The sequence below is a fragment of the Vicia villosa genome, unplaced genomic scaffold (assembly GCF_029867415.1).
Source record: "Vicia villosa cultivar HV-30 ecotype Madison, WI unplaced genomic scaffold, Vvil1.0 ctg.000060F_1_1, whole genome shotgun sequence".
NCBI lineage: Eukaryota > Viridiplantae > Streptophyta > Magnoliopsida > Fabales > Fabaceae > Vicia > Vicia villosa.
Genome location: NW_026704990.1, coordinates 805,888 through 821,189, shown reverse-complemented (window position 1 = coordinate 821,189; position 15,302 = coordinate 805,888). Strand labels below are relative to the sequence as shown.

Sequence of the window (15,302 nt, the reverse complement as noted above, 5' to 3'; positions counted from 1 at the left end):
TTTTCCACTAAAAGAAATACACTTATGCTAAGTGTTCTTGGATTTCTTCAAGTTCACAATATTATTTCATCCATACATTTCATATGCATCATCATATTTTTATGCATTAAAACTTGTCTATTTTTCAAATTCATCCATTCCATCCGTTCACATTTCATTGAATTTGCATTTCAATACACAATTTGCTCATAAAATTTACTCACATGAGTGTTATGGTTTACAAATAAATTCATCCAATCCTTAAAATACTAAGTTAGACACCAATCTTAAATTTTTAACTTATTTGAGACCCCTCATCCAAACATTAATATCTTGATGTCTTGAGGATTCCTGTTAAACTTTACAAGAAAGTGTTCCCCAACCTATTTTAGAGGAGGGCTTAAGTTCACCGGAGCTTAATTTTTCCATTTTCCTAGATGGTGTTTCTCTCCCATGTCTTCCATGTCACCACAATTCTATTTCCATTTTACCCGAGTTTTTCAATTTACTAGACAATAAGAAAACGCCCCGTGTGTTCAGAGAAATTCAAAGATTAGGGTGCACTTTTGTTCTTAGTGACGAGTTTAAGATTAAGAGGTTATTTGACCTAGAATCTAGTGATAGACAGTTAAGGTCTGCTAGGCTTTCTAGGAGTAGTTTTCAATGTTGATCGAGTCTTTTAATGTTTAGGGGTTGGGTAGTAGGACTAAAAAGAATAAGGTTAGAGAGATCATCCTTTCTAAATATTTTGAATTCCTTGAAATTTAGGAGACTAAGCTCTCCGAGATCTCTACCTCTTTGGTTCATTCTCATTGGGGAGAATCCATGTTGTTCTTGGAATTTTTCTCCCTCTGTGGGTAATAGAGGTGGTCTTCTCTCTATTTGGTGTAGCTCGAAAGGTTCTTGTTTGTTCTCCTTTGCAGGCCTTGGGTACCTTGGGGTTTGTCTAGAGTGGGGGGCATCCAAGGCTAAGTGTGTCGTGATCAATATTTACTCCAAGTGCAGCCCTAGAGAGAAGAGGGCTATATGGAGAAATCTTCTCTTGAGGAGGACCTCTCTTGTTGGTTATGTGTGGTGTGTTATAGGTGATTTTAATTCTGTCTGCTCTCCGTCTGAGTGGGTGGATGGTGAGGCCTCTGGGCACCAGGGAAGTGTTTTGCTTAGTACTGAGTTTTCTAACTTTATCTCTCAGATGGAGTTATAGGATCTCTCTTTGTTGGGTAGGAGTTTCACTTGGTTCAAGCCTAAGGGTAATATTGCTAGTCGCCTTGATAGAATCTTTATTCCTGAGGGGGTGGTGGGAGTTGTGGAAGACTACGTCCCAATGGGCCTTGTTTAGAGATGTGTCTGATCCTTTTCATACCATCCTTCGGCACGCCAATCAACTGTGGAGTCCTAAGCCTTTTAGGTTCAATAATAATTGGCTTTCTCATCCTCTCATATCGAGACTGTTAAGGAGGTGGTCACTGCCCTTGACCTGAGAGTTCAACAGGCTCTTATTTCTGTGGAGGAACTTAAGTCTAGGAGTAAGGCTTCTTTGGAGCTCTAGGATCTCTTAAGGGTTAGAGACTCTCAGATTTTTCAGAGGTCTAGAGCCAGGTGGCTCAAGGAGGGTGATGCTAATACGAGCCTTTTCCATGCATGTGGTAAGATTAGGAGTAGGAGGAATGCTATTGTTGCTTTTAAGGTTGGGGATGTTTGGCTCAAAGAGGTCTTTGAGGTTCGCCAGGCTATTGTTGATAACTTCTCTAGTCACTTTCGAGAACCCTATTTTGATTGTCCCAGGTTAGGTGGGGTTTCTTTCAGCTCCCTTTCATATGAGGATAACGCTAGCCTCAATACACATTTCCTCTTATCTAAAATTGATCGGGTAGTTTCTTGTTGCAATGACAATGAGAGTACTGGTCCTGATGGTTTTAACCTTTCCTTCTTTAAGAGGTTTTGGTCGCTCTTAAGAGATAACTTTGGAGTTATGTTTCTATAGTTTCATCAGTTCGGTACTCTCCCTCGTAGTTTTACCTCTTTCTTTGTCACTCTGATCCCTAAGGTTGCTTTCCCTTCTCATTTAGGGGAATTTAGACCCATTTCTCTAGTTGGGTTCATCTACAAGATCCTTGACAAAGTCCTAGTTTGTAAGCTCTCTAGTGTTATGGGCAAGCTTATCTCATCCAACCAATCTGCTTTCCTTAAAGGTAAATTCTTAGTGAATGGGGTGGTTGATGTGAATGAGATTTTAGATCTTGTTAAGAGGAGTAAGAAGTCATGTCTTATGTTTAAGGTTGATTTTGAGAAATCTTGTGACTTTTTTATTTGGTCTTTTATTGATTACATGCTTTATAGATTAGGGTTTAATGAGAAATGGAGGAGCTGGATGACGGCATGTTGTTTTCTAGTAATCTTGCGGTTTTGAATAATGGTTACCCGACCCAAGATATTAATATTCAAAGGGGGTTAAATCAAGGAGACCCCCTAGCACCTTTCCTTTTTCTCCTTGTTACTGAAGGTTTAAGTGGGTTGATCTCTAAGGTTGTTAGGTTGACTCTTTTATCTGGTGTTAGAATTGGGTTCTCGAACTTGGAGGTCTCCCATCTTCAGTATGCAAATGATACGATTATCCTGGCTAATGATACTATAGATAACCTTTTGACTATCAAGGCTATTCTCCTTGGTTTTGACTTTGCCTCATGTTTATGTGTGAATTTTTCCAAAAGCTCTCTTATTGGAGTGAATTATGATCAATCCTTCTTAGACCTTGCTTATAAGTTTATCCATTGTAACCAAGAGTCCCTTCCTTTTAAGTACCTTGGGAACCCAGTTGGAGCTAACCCCCTCTTGTTGTCTACGTGGGAACCTCTAATTAATCTTATATCTAGTAGGCTCCTTTCGTGGAAGCGTAGGTATGTTTCCATGGATAGGAGAGTGATCCTTCTCAATTCCGTTCTTAATGATATTCCTATCTTTTATAAAGATACCTATTAAGGTTTGGAAGAAGATAGTGAAGATCCTGATGAGGTTTCTTTGGGGAGGAGTGAAAGGGGAGTCTAAAGTTTCCTGGGTCAAGTGGGTGGATGTCTGCAAGCCCAAAAAATTTGGGGATCTTGGGGTGTGTGACTTTCGGTTGGTCAACTTGGCCCTTTTGGGAAAATGGAGTTGGCGCCTTATTTCTGGAGCTTCTAGTATTTGGCGTGATATTCTCATGGACCGATATGGGGTAGCCACTGCGTCTTTTGTCGGGTGGGAGATTTTTATTCCTTAAAGTGGCCTCGTCCTGGGGGAATGGGGTCTCTCTTCTTCATGGTAAGGCTAGTGATACTTCTGATTGGTTCATAAATGGTCTCTCGTTGAAAATAGGATCTGACATCCTTACCTCTTTTTGGGATGACCATTGGGTTGAGAATATTCCTCTTTGGCTCAGATTCCCTAGATTGTTTTGCATCTCTGATCAAGTCTCTAAAACTATAGGGGAGGTTGGTAAGTGGACATGTGATTATTGGTATTGGGATCTTAGGTGGCAGATACCTTTTCTTTTTGTTTATCAGGAGGCTCTTTTTAGTGATCTTGAGTATGTGATTAGTGGTCTTACACCGCCATTGGAGAGTGATGTGTGGAGGTGGCGTGATTCGTGTGATGGTGATTGTTCAGTGTCTTCTACTTACTTTAGTTTTCTCTCTCTTGATGTGTTGGGATCTTAAATTGTTTTTTTATTAAAACATGTGCCATTAAGAGGAAAGAGAAATCATTAATCAAATTTTTAAATATTTTTAAATCTCAACAGTTAAATATAAATCCAATGGTTGTTATTAAATTATCATATTCTCATTTGGTATATATATATATATATATATATATATATATATATATATATATATATATATATATATATATATATATATATATATATATATATATATATATATATATATATATATATATATATATATATATATAAAGTTCAACTAAATTAGTTAACAAGCGAGCTGAATCTAATGAGTAGAACCGAGTTGTTCGTGAATTTTAAATGAGTCGAGTTAGAATTTAAAAATTTTTTGTGTCAAACTCGAATCTAATTTTGAGCTGAATAAATTTTTATCATGTAGAGCTAAGCTTAGACGAGTTCGAATTGACTCGATTTATTTCTAACTCTAACTATTTTATAAAATTTTAAAAATATTTTTTTAAATATAAAATCTAAATTTTATTGAATATTATAGACAATATTTTTCTATACCACCAAATATTTCTAGATCCACCACTATTTATTATAGACAATATTTTTCTCTATACATTTCACACACTCCCTTCTCTCTAACTCTCTAAAGTTAGGGCTAGTAGTTAAGCATGGTGCATCAAGCTGCACAGTATGCGGATAGCGTTGGAGGGTGGAACAAAGTAAGTCAGAACAAGGGAAACTTCCAGAGGAGAACAAAGTGGGATATAGAGTGGGGAAATAAAGGGAAATGGAAGGTGGTTGAAGGGGAGAGGAGCACATCGTTCTTCATCACAGAGTTTGGAGAGAGATGGAAGGCGAATGATTTATTTTTTGAATTCAAAGAGACGGGAGAGATCGACGAGGTGGTGATTCCACCAAAAAGAGACAGGAGAGGAAGAATGCATGGTTTTGTTTGATTTATGAATGTGAAAGATGTGAAGATGTTGGCTCTAAAAATGGACAACATGGTGCTGGAAGGGAGGAAAATCTTTGCTAACATTCCAAGATTCAAGAGAGGGAACAAGGAGTTAATGATGAGTTCTGAGACAAAGGATAAGTGTAGGTGTCATAAGAGTGATAGAGGAGAACATGGAAATCCATTTGTAGGCCAAAGTAGTGGAGGAGCTCTGGGATATCGTTCTTTTGCGGATGTTCTTCAAAATAGATATAACAATAAGCTCAACAATGGAGGGGAGAATCCGATCAAGGAACTATTTTTCAATCCTGACCAAGATGACATCAAAAGATACAGGAAAGCTTATACAGGGGTGGTTAAGAACTCAGGCGAGATCATAGATTTCAAGAAGAAGTTTTTGGAAGAAGGTTTACTCTCTATCAGAGTCACAACTATGGGTCCAAACTTTTGTTTGTTTGAGGATTTGGTGGGTGGTGAAACTAAGATCTTCATTGAAGAAAAGAGGGAATGGTGGAATTAGTGGTTTAGTACCATTAAACTGTGGGAATCGTCGGACGTGGACAAAGAGAGATTTACATGGATGAGGATAACAAGGATTCCTTGTCATGCATGAAGTGAAAGACTGTTTAGATTAATATCTGATTGCAGAGGAGCGTATATTAGCTGTGATGATGAGACAAAGGCAAAAATTCGTTTGGATGAGGCTAGAATCTCCATCAAAACGAATTGGAAGAATAAAGTGGATGGCACAATTAAGTTAATTATAGAAAGGAAATAATATATGATTGGCATGTTAGAAGATCCAGGGTTATCGCACGCCAGTTTTATCAGAAGGAGGCCTTAGGGTGAAGATGAATCAATACTTTCATGCTCCTCGGATGAATCTTTGGAAGAAGATATGGAGGTTTATCAGGGAACAATGGAGGATAAGGACAGGAGGGAAGAAGAAGGTGTTGATGGGACAAGGAGAGAGAGAGAGATTTGACATAGAGGAGGAAGCTTTTTGCAAAAGTCAGATTTTTTCACAAAATAAGGAGATTTTGTTGGCTAAAAGTAAAAAGGTTATTTTTTACTTACACGAATTAGACGGTATGAAGGATATCGAGGCGGTAAAGAGCAGAGATTGCTTCGAGGGTGATGCAGTTAGGGGCAGTATAGAGGAGGTAAGTAGAGTAGGGATTCTTAAACAGGTGATTATCTGTTGGGCTTTAACTGCAATTTTTGTGGGTCTGATAGAGGAAAAAGGTCGCTTTCTTCACGCAAAGATGGGCCTGGGGATATGGAGGCCCAACTATCTGGCACGTTTAGCAAGGATGGAGGGCATGATTCGGGAAACAGTATGTCATTGTGCAAAGGTGGGCCAGGGGAGATGAAGGCCCAATCTACGGGCATGTTTTCCTTTGACCAAGCCTGTAGCAAATTTCGTCCATCAAAAAAGAAAAGAAGAATAAAAAAGAAGAAAAAAGTTGTTTGTAACCTGGGGGAAAGGGTCATGATGTCTTCATCTTTCTTCAAGTGCATAGGACCCAGGAGATTCACCAACAAGAAGAGGAGAGAAACCCAGAGATCCACGCCAGACTCCATCGAAGAACCTATTTTTGCCGGTGAGTATTCTTCTAGCTGTAACTATTGTAGAATCCGACATAGCCCGATGTAATATGAGGATTCTGGGTAAATCAGATGTAGGGAGGAAAGTGAGGTCTTCTATTTCAATGTTGGGGGTGGTGAGTCAGAAGGAAGATGCACTGATTGAGAAGGAAATTGAGGAGATGGAGAGGAGAGATAAGGAGGGACCAATAGGGCTGAAGGAGAATAAAAGTTTGGTATTATGAATCTTATGTCATATAACATAAGGGGTGGAGGAATCTCTTCAAAGAGGAAGAGAGCCAGTTTTTTAATTCAATCTAATAAAATAGATGTTTGTTTCATTCAAGAAACAAAGATATCTAGTTTCTATGACTCTTTAGCTTCAAGAAACAATGGTGTATGTGGGGGACTTCAACGAAGTTTTGAACGGGGATGAACGCATAGAAGATGACAACAATCACTCTCATAGGGGTATGGAAGAGTTTAGTAGTTTTGTGGAGGATATGGATTTGGTTGACGTTAATTGTGTGGGACGGAGGTTTTCTTGGTTCAAAGATAACGGAAAGGCTATGAGTAGATTCGATAGATTCTTACTCACGAGGAAAATGATCGAGGATTGGGAAGTGATAGATCAAAGAATTGATAGGAGGGGTATTTCTGACCACTCGCCAATTCGTTTTAATGTGGGGAAAATTGATTGGGGGCCTAAGCCTTTTAGATTCAATAACGAGTGGTTTAAACATGCGGATTTTATGGAGTTCATCAAAGTAGAATGGGGGAAGTTGCATATTAAAGGGAGGGGGGATTTTGTCTTGTATGAGAAACTTAAGAGATTACGAGAGAGACTTCGAAGTTGGAATCGGGAGGTGTTCGGATGGATAGATCTAAAGGTGGAGGATGAGGTGGAAAGAATGAATGAGCTAGATAAATTAATGGTGGATAATTTAGGAGGAGATATTGACAAGTTGGTACAAGATAGAAGAGAAGCAACCAAGGATATTTGGAATGGTTTGAACGTTAAAGAAGCTATGATTCGGCAAAAGTCTCAGAACCTTTGGTTGGAAGATGGGGATAAGAACTCTAAGTTTTTTCATAATGTGATTAAGGATAGTCAAAGATGTAATGCATTAACTACGTAGGAAGGTAATGAAGGTTTGGTGGAAGGAGTTGATAACATCAAGGAGGAGGTTAAAAGATACTTTCATAAATTTTTCAAGGAAGAAGATCACTCTAGACCGGTGCCGGAGGGAATAGAATTGAAGTGTTTATGTGAGGAGTATGTGAATGGGTTAGAGAGACCGTTTTCGGAAGAGGAGGTGAAGGAGGCCGTTTGGTCTTGTGATGGAAATAGGAGTCCCGGGCCGGATGGCTTCTCCTTGGAATTCTTCAAATTAACTTGGGAGGTGATCAAGTTTGATGTTCTAAACTTTGTGAGGGATTTTCAAGAAAAGGCTATACTCACTAAAGCATGTACCTCATCTTTTATCACTCTTATACCAAAAGTGACAAATCCTCAAGCTTTGCGAGATTATCAGCCTATTTGTCTAGTAGGAAGTTTATATAAGATTTTAGCGAAATTGATGGCGGCTAGATTGAGAAGGGTGGTTGGAAAGTTGGTTATAAGAAACCAAACGGATTTTATTTCGGGGAGAAATATTTTGGATGGAGTTCTCGTGGTAAATAAGGCTCTTGATCTAGCAAAAAGGGAAAAGAGAAGTTGTGTAGTTTTGAAGGTGGATTTTGAGAAGGTGTTCTGGACTGGGCCAAGATTCGGCCCAATCTACTTTCGACCCATTTAACCTTGGAGGCCCAAACCACTCCATGTCCCATAAAGAGCAATTAAGTGCTCGTCTACACTGTGCCCGGCACAAGCGCTCCCCGCGAGCTGTCTAGTGCCCAGTGCACACGCTCCCCGCGAGCACCTACTCTGCCGAGCACCTTACTCCTCGTAGGGTTCCTTCACACCCAACCCCCCGAATTATGCGGAGTCCACGTAGTCCCTGAAAGACCGCGTCCCCCTGAAACTTCGGAGCGGTTGACCAGGACGGAGAGCACTCACGCATCTCCGATATTTCCGCCTAGGAAACCTGGCAGTCTCCTAATTGGGCCTGGACGTCCTGCCCAAATAGCGAGATCATGGCCCAACGCTGGGGGCTATAAATACCCTCTTTCACTAGAGGGTCAGGTATTCAATCTCTTCTAACCTTTAGCTCGTACTTGCACTCCTTTGCTCGTCTTCTTACTTTGGCATTGGAGTACCTTGCAGGTACACCCCCCTTTTACTTCTCAAAGAACAAACTTCGAGCAGGCCTTGACGATCCTTCTGATTAGGTACGATCAGAAGGCATATGATAAAATTAGTTGGAATTTTGTGAGATACGTCTTAAAAAGAATGGGATTCTGGGATTTTTGGATGAGGTGGATGGAAGGAAGTATTTTTACCAATTCTTTATCTGTTCTCATAAACGGTAGCGCTACAATGGATTTTTTAGAGGAGAAAGGCCTTAGACAAGGCGACCCTTTATCCCCATTTTTATTTGTCTTAGTCATGGAGGTTCTCACGGCCTTATTGAAGAAATCAAAGCAAGAGGGGAATTCCGCGGGTTTAAGATAGTTGATGATAAGGAGGTGGACATTTTACAATTTGCGGATGACACAATCATTCTAGCCGAAGGAGATACCGCAAATTTGTGGAATGTGAAAGATATTTTAAGGGGTTTTGAATTGATGTCCGGATCACGAATAAATTTTCACAAGAGTAATATTTACGGCATCAACGTTGGTGATTGGTATATGGAAGTCACATCCATTTTTCTCTCGTGTAAAGTTGGAAACTTACCTTTCAAATTCCTTGGTGTTAGAGTGGGGGGAGATCCTAGGAAACTTGTGATGTGGAAAGACTTGTTGTTGATGTTGAAAAGAAGATTGGCCGTGTGGAGAGGAAAACACCTTAATATGGCGGGTAGAGTGGTTTTGATTAACTCGGTTCTAAATGCTATTCAGTTGTATTCTCTTTCTTTTTATAAGGCCCCAAAGAAGGTGTTGAATGAGATTATCGCCATTCAAAGAAAATTATTTTAGAGCGAGAGTGAGCTTAGAAAAACCATTAATTGAGTTAGTTGGGACACGGTGTGCAAAACCCGAGAAGAGGGTGGCCTAGGAGTTAAAAATGTGGAAATTATGAATGTGGCTTTAATTAGTAAATGGAAGTGGAGAGTCCTTGCGGAGAAGGAGGCAGTATGGAGGGATATAATTGAGGCAAGATACGAGAAGGTGAAGGTGAAGGTCTTAATAGGGGATAACTCGGTTGTGGAAAAGAAAGATTCAATTTGGTGGAGAGACTTAATTATCTCGTATAACTATGAAAATCTCAATAACAATCATTTTGCGGGAGCTATAGAGTGTACCGTAGGGAACGAAAATGATATTCCATTTTGGTATGCTAGTTGGACGGGTTCTCAAACGTTAATGGAGGCTTACCCGGAGTTATTCTGTTTTGCTGAAAATCATTTGGCTGAAGTTTATTGTGTAGGTTCTATTTTAAACGGTTGCTGGACCTGGACCGTAAAGAAGATGGTCGCTGTTGGCAGCGAGGTTTCTGTTGGCAGCGTTATACAGCAGACGGGCCAGCTGGTACGAGAGCTTCATACGGAGCTTCAGCAGCGGCAGCTGGCTGTCCAGGACAGCAGCAAAGACCTTTTCGCGTGGAGGTTGGAACCGAATGGAGAATTCTCTGTCAGATCTTTCTATGAGCGCTTTAAAGAGAAATCATCCGGACCACCTCTCGACCATATAACAGTATTAGCCTTATCTCATCTTTGGAAAGTTAAAGCTCCTTCGAAAATTCTGTTTTTCAGTTGGCATTATATCATCAATAAACTAGACACCAGAGATCATTTGATTAAGAGGGGTATTTTAAGGGAGGGAAATGATTCAAAATGTGCGCTTTGTTTAACGAGGAAGAATCGCTACGACATTTGTTTGGGAGTTGTGAGGTTACTAAGGGGATATGGAGGAAAGTTTATGGGTGGGTAGGAGTAGACACAATTTTATCTAGAGAGGAGTTTGTGAATTATTTTCACAATTGTCTCAAGATTAAGTGTGCCAATACGAGGGCTATTGGGGCGGTGGTGTGGCTCTCAACGGTATAGAATATATGGCTTAAGCATAACACGGTGATCTTCAAAAGCGAAAAATTTAGCTTCATTGATTGTTTGTCAGAGATTGTGTTTAATGCTTGGAGATGGCTATGTTCGTTTTATAAAAGAGAGAATCATTGTAATTTTTATTGATGGAATATTCTACCGCTCTCGTGTTTTGAGACGTAGGAGCTTTCCTCTTGTTTGTGGGCGGAGTAACCCTTTGACTCCCTTAATTCCATTGCCTATTAAAAAATAAACTATTTATAAGTGATTAATCAAGTGAAGAGAATAAAAAAAGAGGTATACATTAAATATTTTTCTTAAACTCATTAACATATAAAGAGTTTAAAATCAAAACTAATTAAATATTTGGCTTAATTGCAATTTTAGTCCATCTATTATCTATTTTTTTGTGTTTTGGTCCTTCTATTTTAAAATTCAAAATTTTAGTCCCTATATTTTAGTTTTTGGAGGATTTTGGTCCCCTGCAAATTCGAAGACAATTTTAAATGAAATGACGCTCACATTAATGATGTTTCATTGTCAGTTTAATAATGAATTGTTCAAAAAAAACTAATTTTATTTAAGATTTATGTTAAATATGTCATTAATTTTTGTTTCTTTTATTAAAAATTGTCCTCGGATTTGCACGGGGATCAAAATCCTAAAAAAACTAAAATAAAGAGACTAAAATTTCGAATTTTTAAATAGGGGGACCAAAACCCAAAAAAAGGATAATAAGGGGACTAAAATTACAATTAAACCTAAATATTTTTTTGCAAGGGATAATAGACATTTACCCCCTGCTATATAGGCGAGATTCGGGTTACCTCCCTATTAATTTTTTTTTTGAATTACTCCCTTAAAATATGAAAAGTTCTATGATTTACCCCCTAAGACCAGGGACGGACCCAGAAACTTTATATAGTGGGGGCAATATATACAAGGTTAATTGATATGTGTCCAGGTATAAATATTTACATCATCATTGCATCATAATCATTCATAATCATTCAATTGTATTACTTTAAAAGAATTTAAATCACATTTCAAATTGATTAACAATTATGGTTAATTGAAAGTGTAAATTTTTTTTACTGAATATTTCAATTAAATTCATAATTTCATATACATAAATTTGAAGAGTTATTTTTAAAATCACCTGAGTCCATATTATATTTATATAAATAAAATTTATTCTCCTACAATTTATTTTATTGAATTAAAATGATATAACTTTATTAGTTTTAATATCAATAAAACTATTCATATATAACTAAAATAATATTATCCTCTTATACATTTTACATTTAATTCTTCATAATGTTTATGGTTGAGATAATGATCACAATTACAATTGTTATTAAAGCTATTATAGATAGTTCTAAAAGAATATAATATATTTTCTTATTGCTGCAAACTTTATCAAGAGTATACCAATTTTTTAGGATTTTAAAATTTAATTTGGAATAAAATAAAAATGATGAAAAAGCCAATGATGTTATACGTTTATGTTTATCGAAGCTTTGTTCAGTAAATATATAGTTAACCATTAACTAATCAATCTATATAGTAAATAATACATGTACTACTCCCTCTGTCTCATAATGAGTGACCCAGCACACCATTTCACACAGTTTAAGAAAATTGCATAAAAGTAAGAGAGAGACTATTGTTTTTACTATAGTACCCTTATTATGTATTGGAAATGGTGAAATCTTTATTAATTAGAGGGTAGAATTGGAAAAAATGCATTGGAAATTAAAATTGGTCATTCATTTTGGGACACCATTTTGGGACACCATTTTATTCCAAGTGGATCACTTATTGTGGAACGGAGGGAATAGTATATGATATAGTGGGGGCATGAGAATAGTGGGGGCATGAGACCACACCATACATAACGTGGGTCCGTCCCTGCCTAGGACCCCCCTGTAATCTTGTTTTTTTTTTATTTACCCCCTAGTTTTCATTGTTTTTTACACGCTTAGGGGTATTCTAAAAATACAGGAGGTAATTCAAAAAAAAAAATTAATAGCGGGTAACCCGAATCTCGCAGGGCATAAATGTCTATTATTATTTTTATTTTTTTTTAAATATTCAAATAACAGACGAAGGAGAGATTTAATCTGTGGTGAAACTCATAAAAGCTTATACTGACCGATTTAAATAAGTGTAAAGTTGTCCTGACCAAGTAATTCGTAGTAGCTTACAACTATCCTTATCCTTAATGCAGATGCGTTGGTGAGGAATAGATGTCTAAGAAGAACGTGAGAATGACTCATGCATAAACGTGGCATGGATTCCATGACACTTATCTTCATGCAACTCTTCAGGGTTTATCATGATAACCCTCCAACTTTAAGAACCATGTGAATTTTGATCGGTTTCTGTCAACTATCACTATCTTCTGCATGTAATGAGTACCATACCAATTTCTTTCTTAATTAACCGCTTCCAAGTTATGAAGAAGATGCAGAATTAGATTCCTGAGTAAACCACCGGCCTATGACTTGAAATCGGATGAGTGTGACAATTTAATACTCAAAATATATGTAGCATCAGATTGTTTCACATATCTGTCAAAATATTCACCTTTTGGCTTTTTTGAATGGTTGTGAGATAGGCACGTAATAAAGAAGAAATGTGTATTTGAATAATTTTGTGTCATAAACCATGCTCTACGTGTCAGTACACATTTTAATTGAATGCTTGTTTTGTCTCTATACATGTTACTACTTTGGTTTTGGTTTTTATAATTTTGAAAAACTCCAAATTGAGATTTTTTTACCTTTATGCCACAAAAATGAAATAAATATACCATAATGCCGCAAACTGAAATCAAATAACCAATATGCCACACTTTTACTTGTGGTTCGGCCAGGGGTGGGACGGACGGGTGAAAACAAATTTCACGTAGTTTGGGTCCGGCCAGGGGTGGGCCGGACGCTAACTACACCCTTTTTTTTTGTTTTTTTTTTAATTTTTTTTTAATTTGATATAAGTGAAGAGATTAATTATAAAAAATTGTTTTTTTATTATAATATAATTAAATATAATTATATTCAATTAAATATAATAAAAAATATTATAATATAATTAAAATTAATTATTTGCCAATTGATTTATTATTATAAATAATAATTAAAATATAATAAAATGTAATAAAAAACATTATAATATATTAAAAAAACATACATTTGTCAATATTTATTTTATTCACATAAATAATAATTAAAATATAATAAATAATAATTAAAATATATGTGTGGGTTCGGCCAATAGATGGACGAACATGTGTGGGTTCGGCCAATAGATGGACGAACATGTGTGGGTTCGGCCAATAGATGGGCGAGGGCATATATTTTATTATTTTTTTTTGCCTATAAATAAGATTGTACAGCCACATTTCCACTCACACCAGTTACAGTTGAAGGTTTAGTATTACTAGTGGAGATGTCTTCTGAACCCCTTCCAACGTTTCCACCTATGAGGAGAGATGCAACATTATTTTTTTCAGCAACGAAGCCTCCGTTGAAGATCAAACTATGGAACACCCAAACTTTCGAGCATCTGCAGAGGCACTTGATCGGATGGTTAGACGATAACATTCTCGAGGGTGAAAAGATAAGGAAAATTGAAAGGCAGGTCACGGAGAAAGGCCCAAACGGAGTAGTAACTCGTTCTTGGAGAGCCGTGAAAAATGACGCTGGTGTCCTTATGATGATGCTAGGACCACACGATATTGTGTTGATGGTTGTAATCTCTTAGAATATGTTTGTGTTGATGGTCGTTTTAAGTGTTTCATGTGTGGTTGTTTTATTTGTGGCGGTCTTTATTTCGATGTCATTGAATGTTGTATTAGTAATGTGAAATGTTGTTTTAGTTATGTTTAATGTGAAATGTTGTTTTAGTCATTGATGGTTGCAAACTCAATTAAAAAAACATTATATTACATTCATAAAGCTAGTTTTAGTAAACATTAAATAAAGCTAGTTGAAGTAAACATTAAATGAAGCTAGTTGAAGTAAACATTAAGGAGGCCTATTGGACGGGCCTGATACATTTGGACATTTACTTCGGATATGGCCTACTTCACGGCATATCCCACACATTCTCTTTTCCTTTTCCACGTCGTCCATTTCGGTTCGAATCCGAGTACTGTTAGGGCGGCCTCTTTTTTTCCTACGCATAGTTTCGTCATGACAAAGAGTAGGCCCTCTATATTGAGGCCAATTGTCTTGATGTGGGAGGATCTGGAAGCTTTGTTGGTAGACTTTAAAAACATGTTGTATCTTGAACACGTCGGGTATGTGAATGGTGTAGTCTTGGCGTATACTTTCACATGCTGCAATCACATGTGAGCAAGGCAAATGGAACGCTTGAAATTTTCCACAATCACATGTTCGCTTTCGTAGATCAACACCGTAAGTACCAGTTGGACGACCATCGTTGCGGTTTATTCTTTCGGCCACCATAAAATAAATATTGGCAAATGTATGTTTTTTTTAATATATTATAATGTTTTTTATTACATTTTATTATATTTTAATTATTATTTATAATAATAAATCAATTGACAAATAATTAATTTTAATTATATTATAATATTTTTTATTATATTTAATTGAATATAATTATATTTAATTATATTATAATAAAAAAACAATTTTTTATAATTAATCTCTTCACTTATATCAAATTAAAAAAAAAAAATTAAAAAAAAACAAAAAAAAAGGGTGTAGTTAGCGTCCGGCCCACCCCTGGCCGGACCCAAAGTACGTGAAATTTGTTTCATCCGTCCGTCCCATCCCTGGCCGAACCACAAGTAAAAGTGTGGCATATTGGTTATTTGATTTCAGTTTGTGGCATTATGGTATATTTATTCCATTTTTGTGGCATAAAGGTAAAAAAATCCCAAATTGAAATTGGTTAGGGTCTTTCAAAACATAAAGATACAACCACTCTC

The 15,302-nt window shown here is 36.9% G+C and overlaps 2 protein-coding genes across 2 annotated transcripts; one reads left to right on the top strand and one right to left on the bottom strand.

Annotated features, from left to right (window-relative positions):
• The first annotated feature begins 2,337 nt into the window (after positions 1-2,337).
• LOC131623294 (uncharacterized) lies at positions 2,338-3,671 on the top strand. Its single transcript, XM_058894293.1, has 2 exons — positions 2,338-2,876; positions 3,488-3,671. The coding sequence occupies exons 1-2, from the start codon at positions 2,338-2,340 to the stop codon at positions 3,669-3,671; spliced, it is 723 nt and encodes a 240-aa protein (XP_058750276.1).
• Positions 3,672-14,367: 10,696 nt separating this feature from the next.
• On the bottom strand, positions 14,368-14,811 carry LOC131623293 (uncharacterized). Its single transcript, XM_058894292.1, has one exon. It carries the CDS (start codon positions 14,809-14,811, stop codon positions 14,368-14,370), a length of 444 nt encoding a protein of 147 aa, XP_058750275.1.
• Positions 14,812-15,302: the final 491 nt, after the last annotated feature.

Excerpts from the sequence above, each read along its gene's own strand:
- LOC131623294 (XM_058894293.1), top strand. The coding sequence starts at position 2,338 with ATGGAGGAGCTGGATGACGGCATGTTGTTTTCTAGTAATCTTGCGGTT. Across the intron at positions 2,877-3,487 it reads CTCCTTTCGTGGAAGCGTAG|GTGGCAGATACCTTTTCTTT; the intron begins GTATGTTTCCAT and ends TTGGGATCTTAG.
- LOC131623293 (XM_058894292.1), bottom strand. The coding sequence starts at position 14,811 with ATGGTGGCCGAAAGAATAAACCGCAACGATGGTCGTCCAACTGGTACT.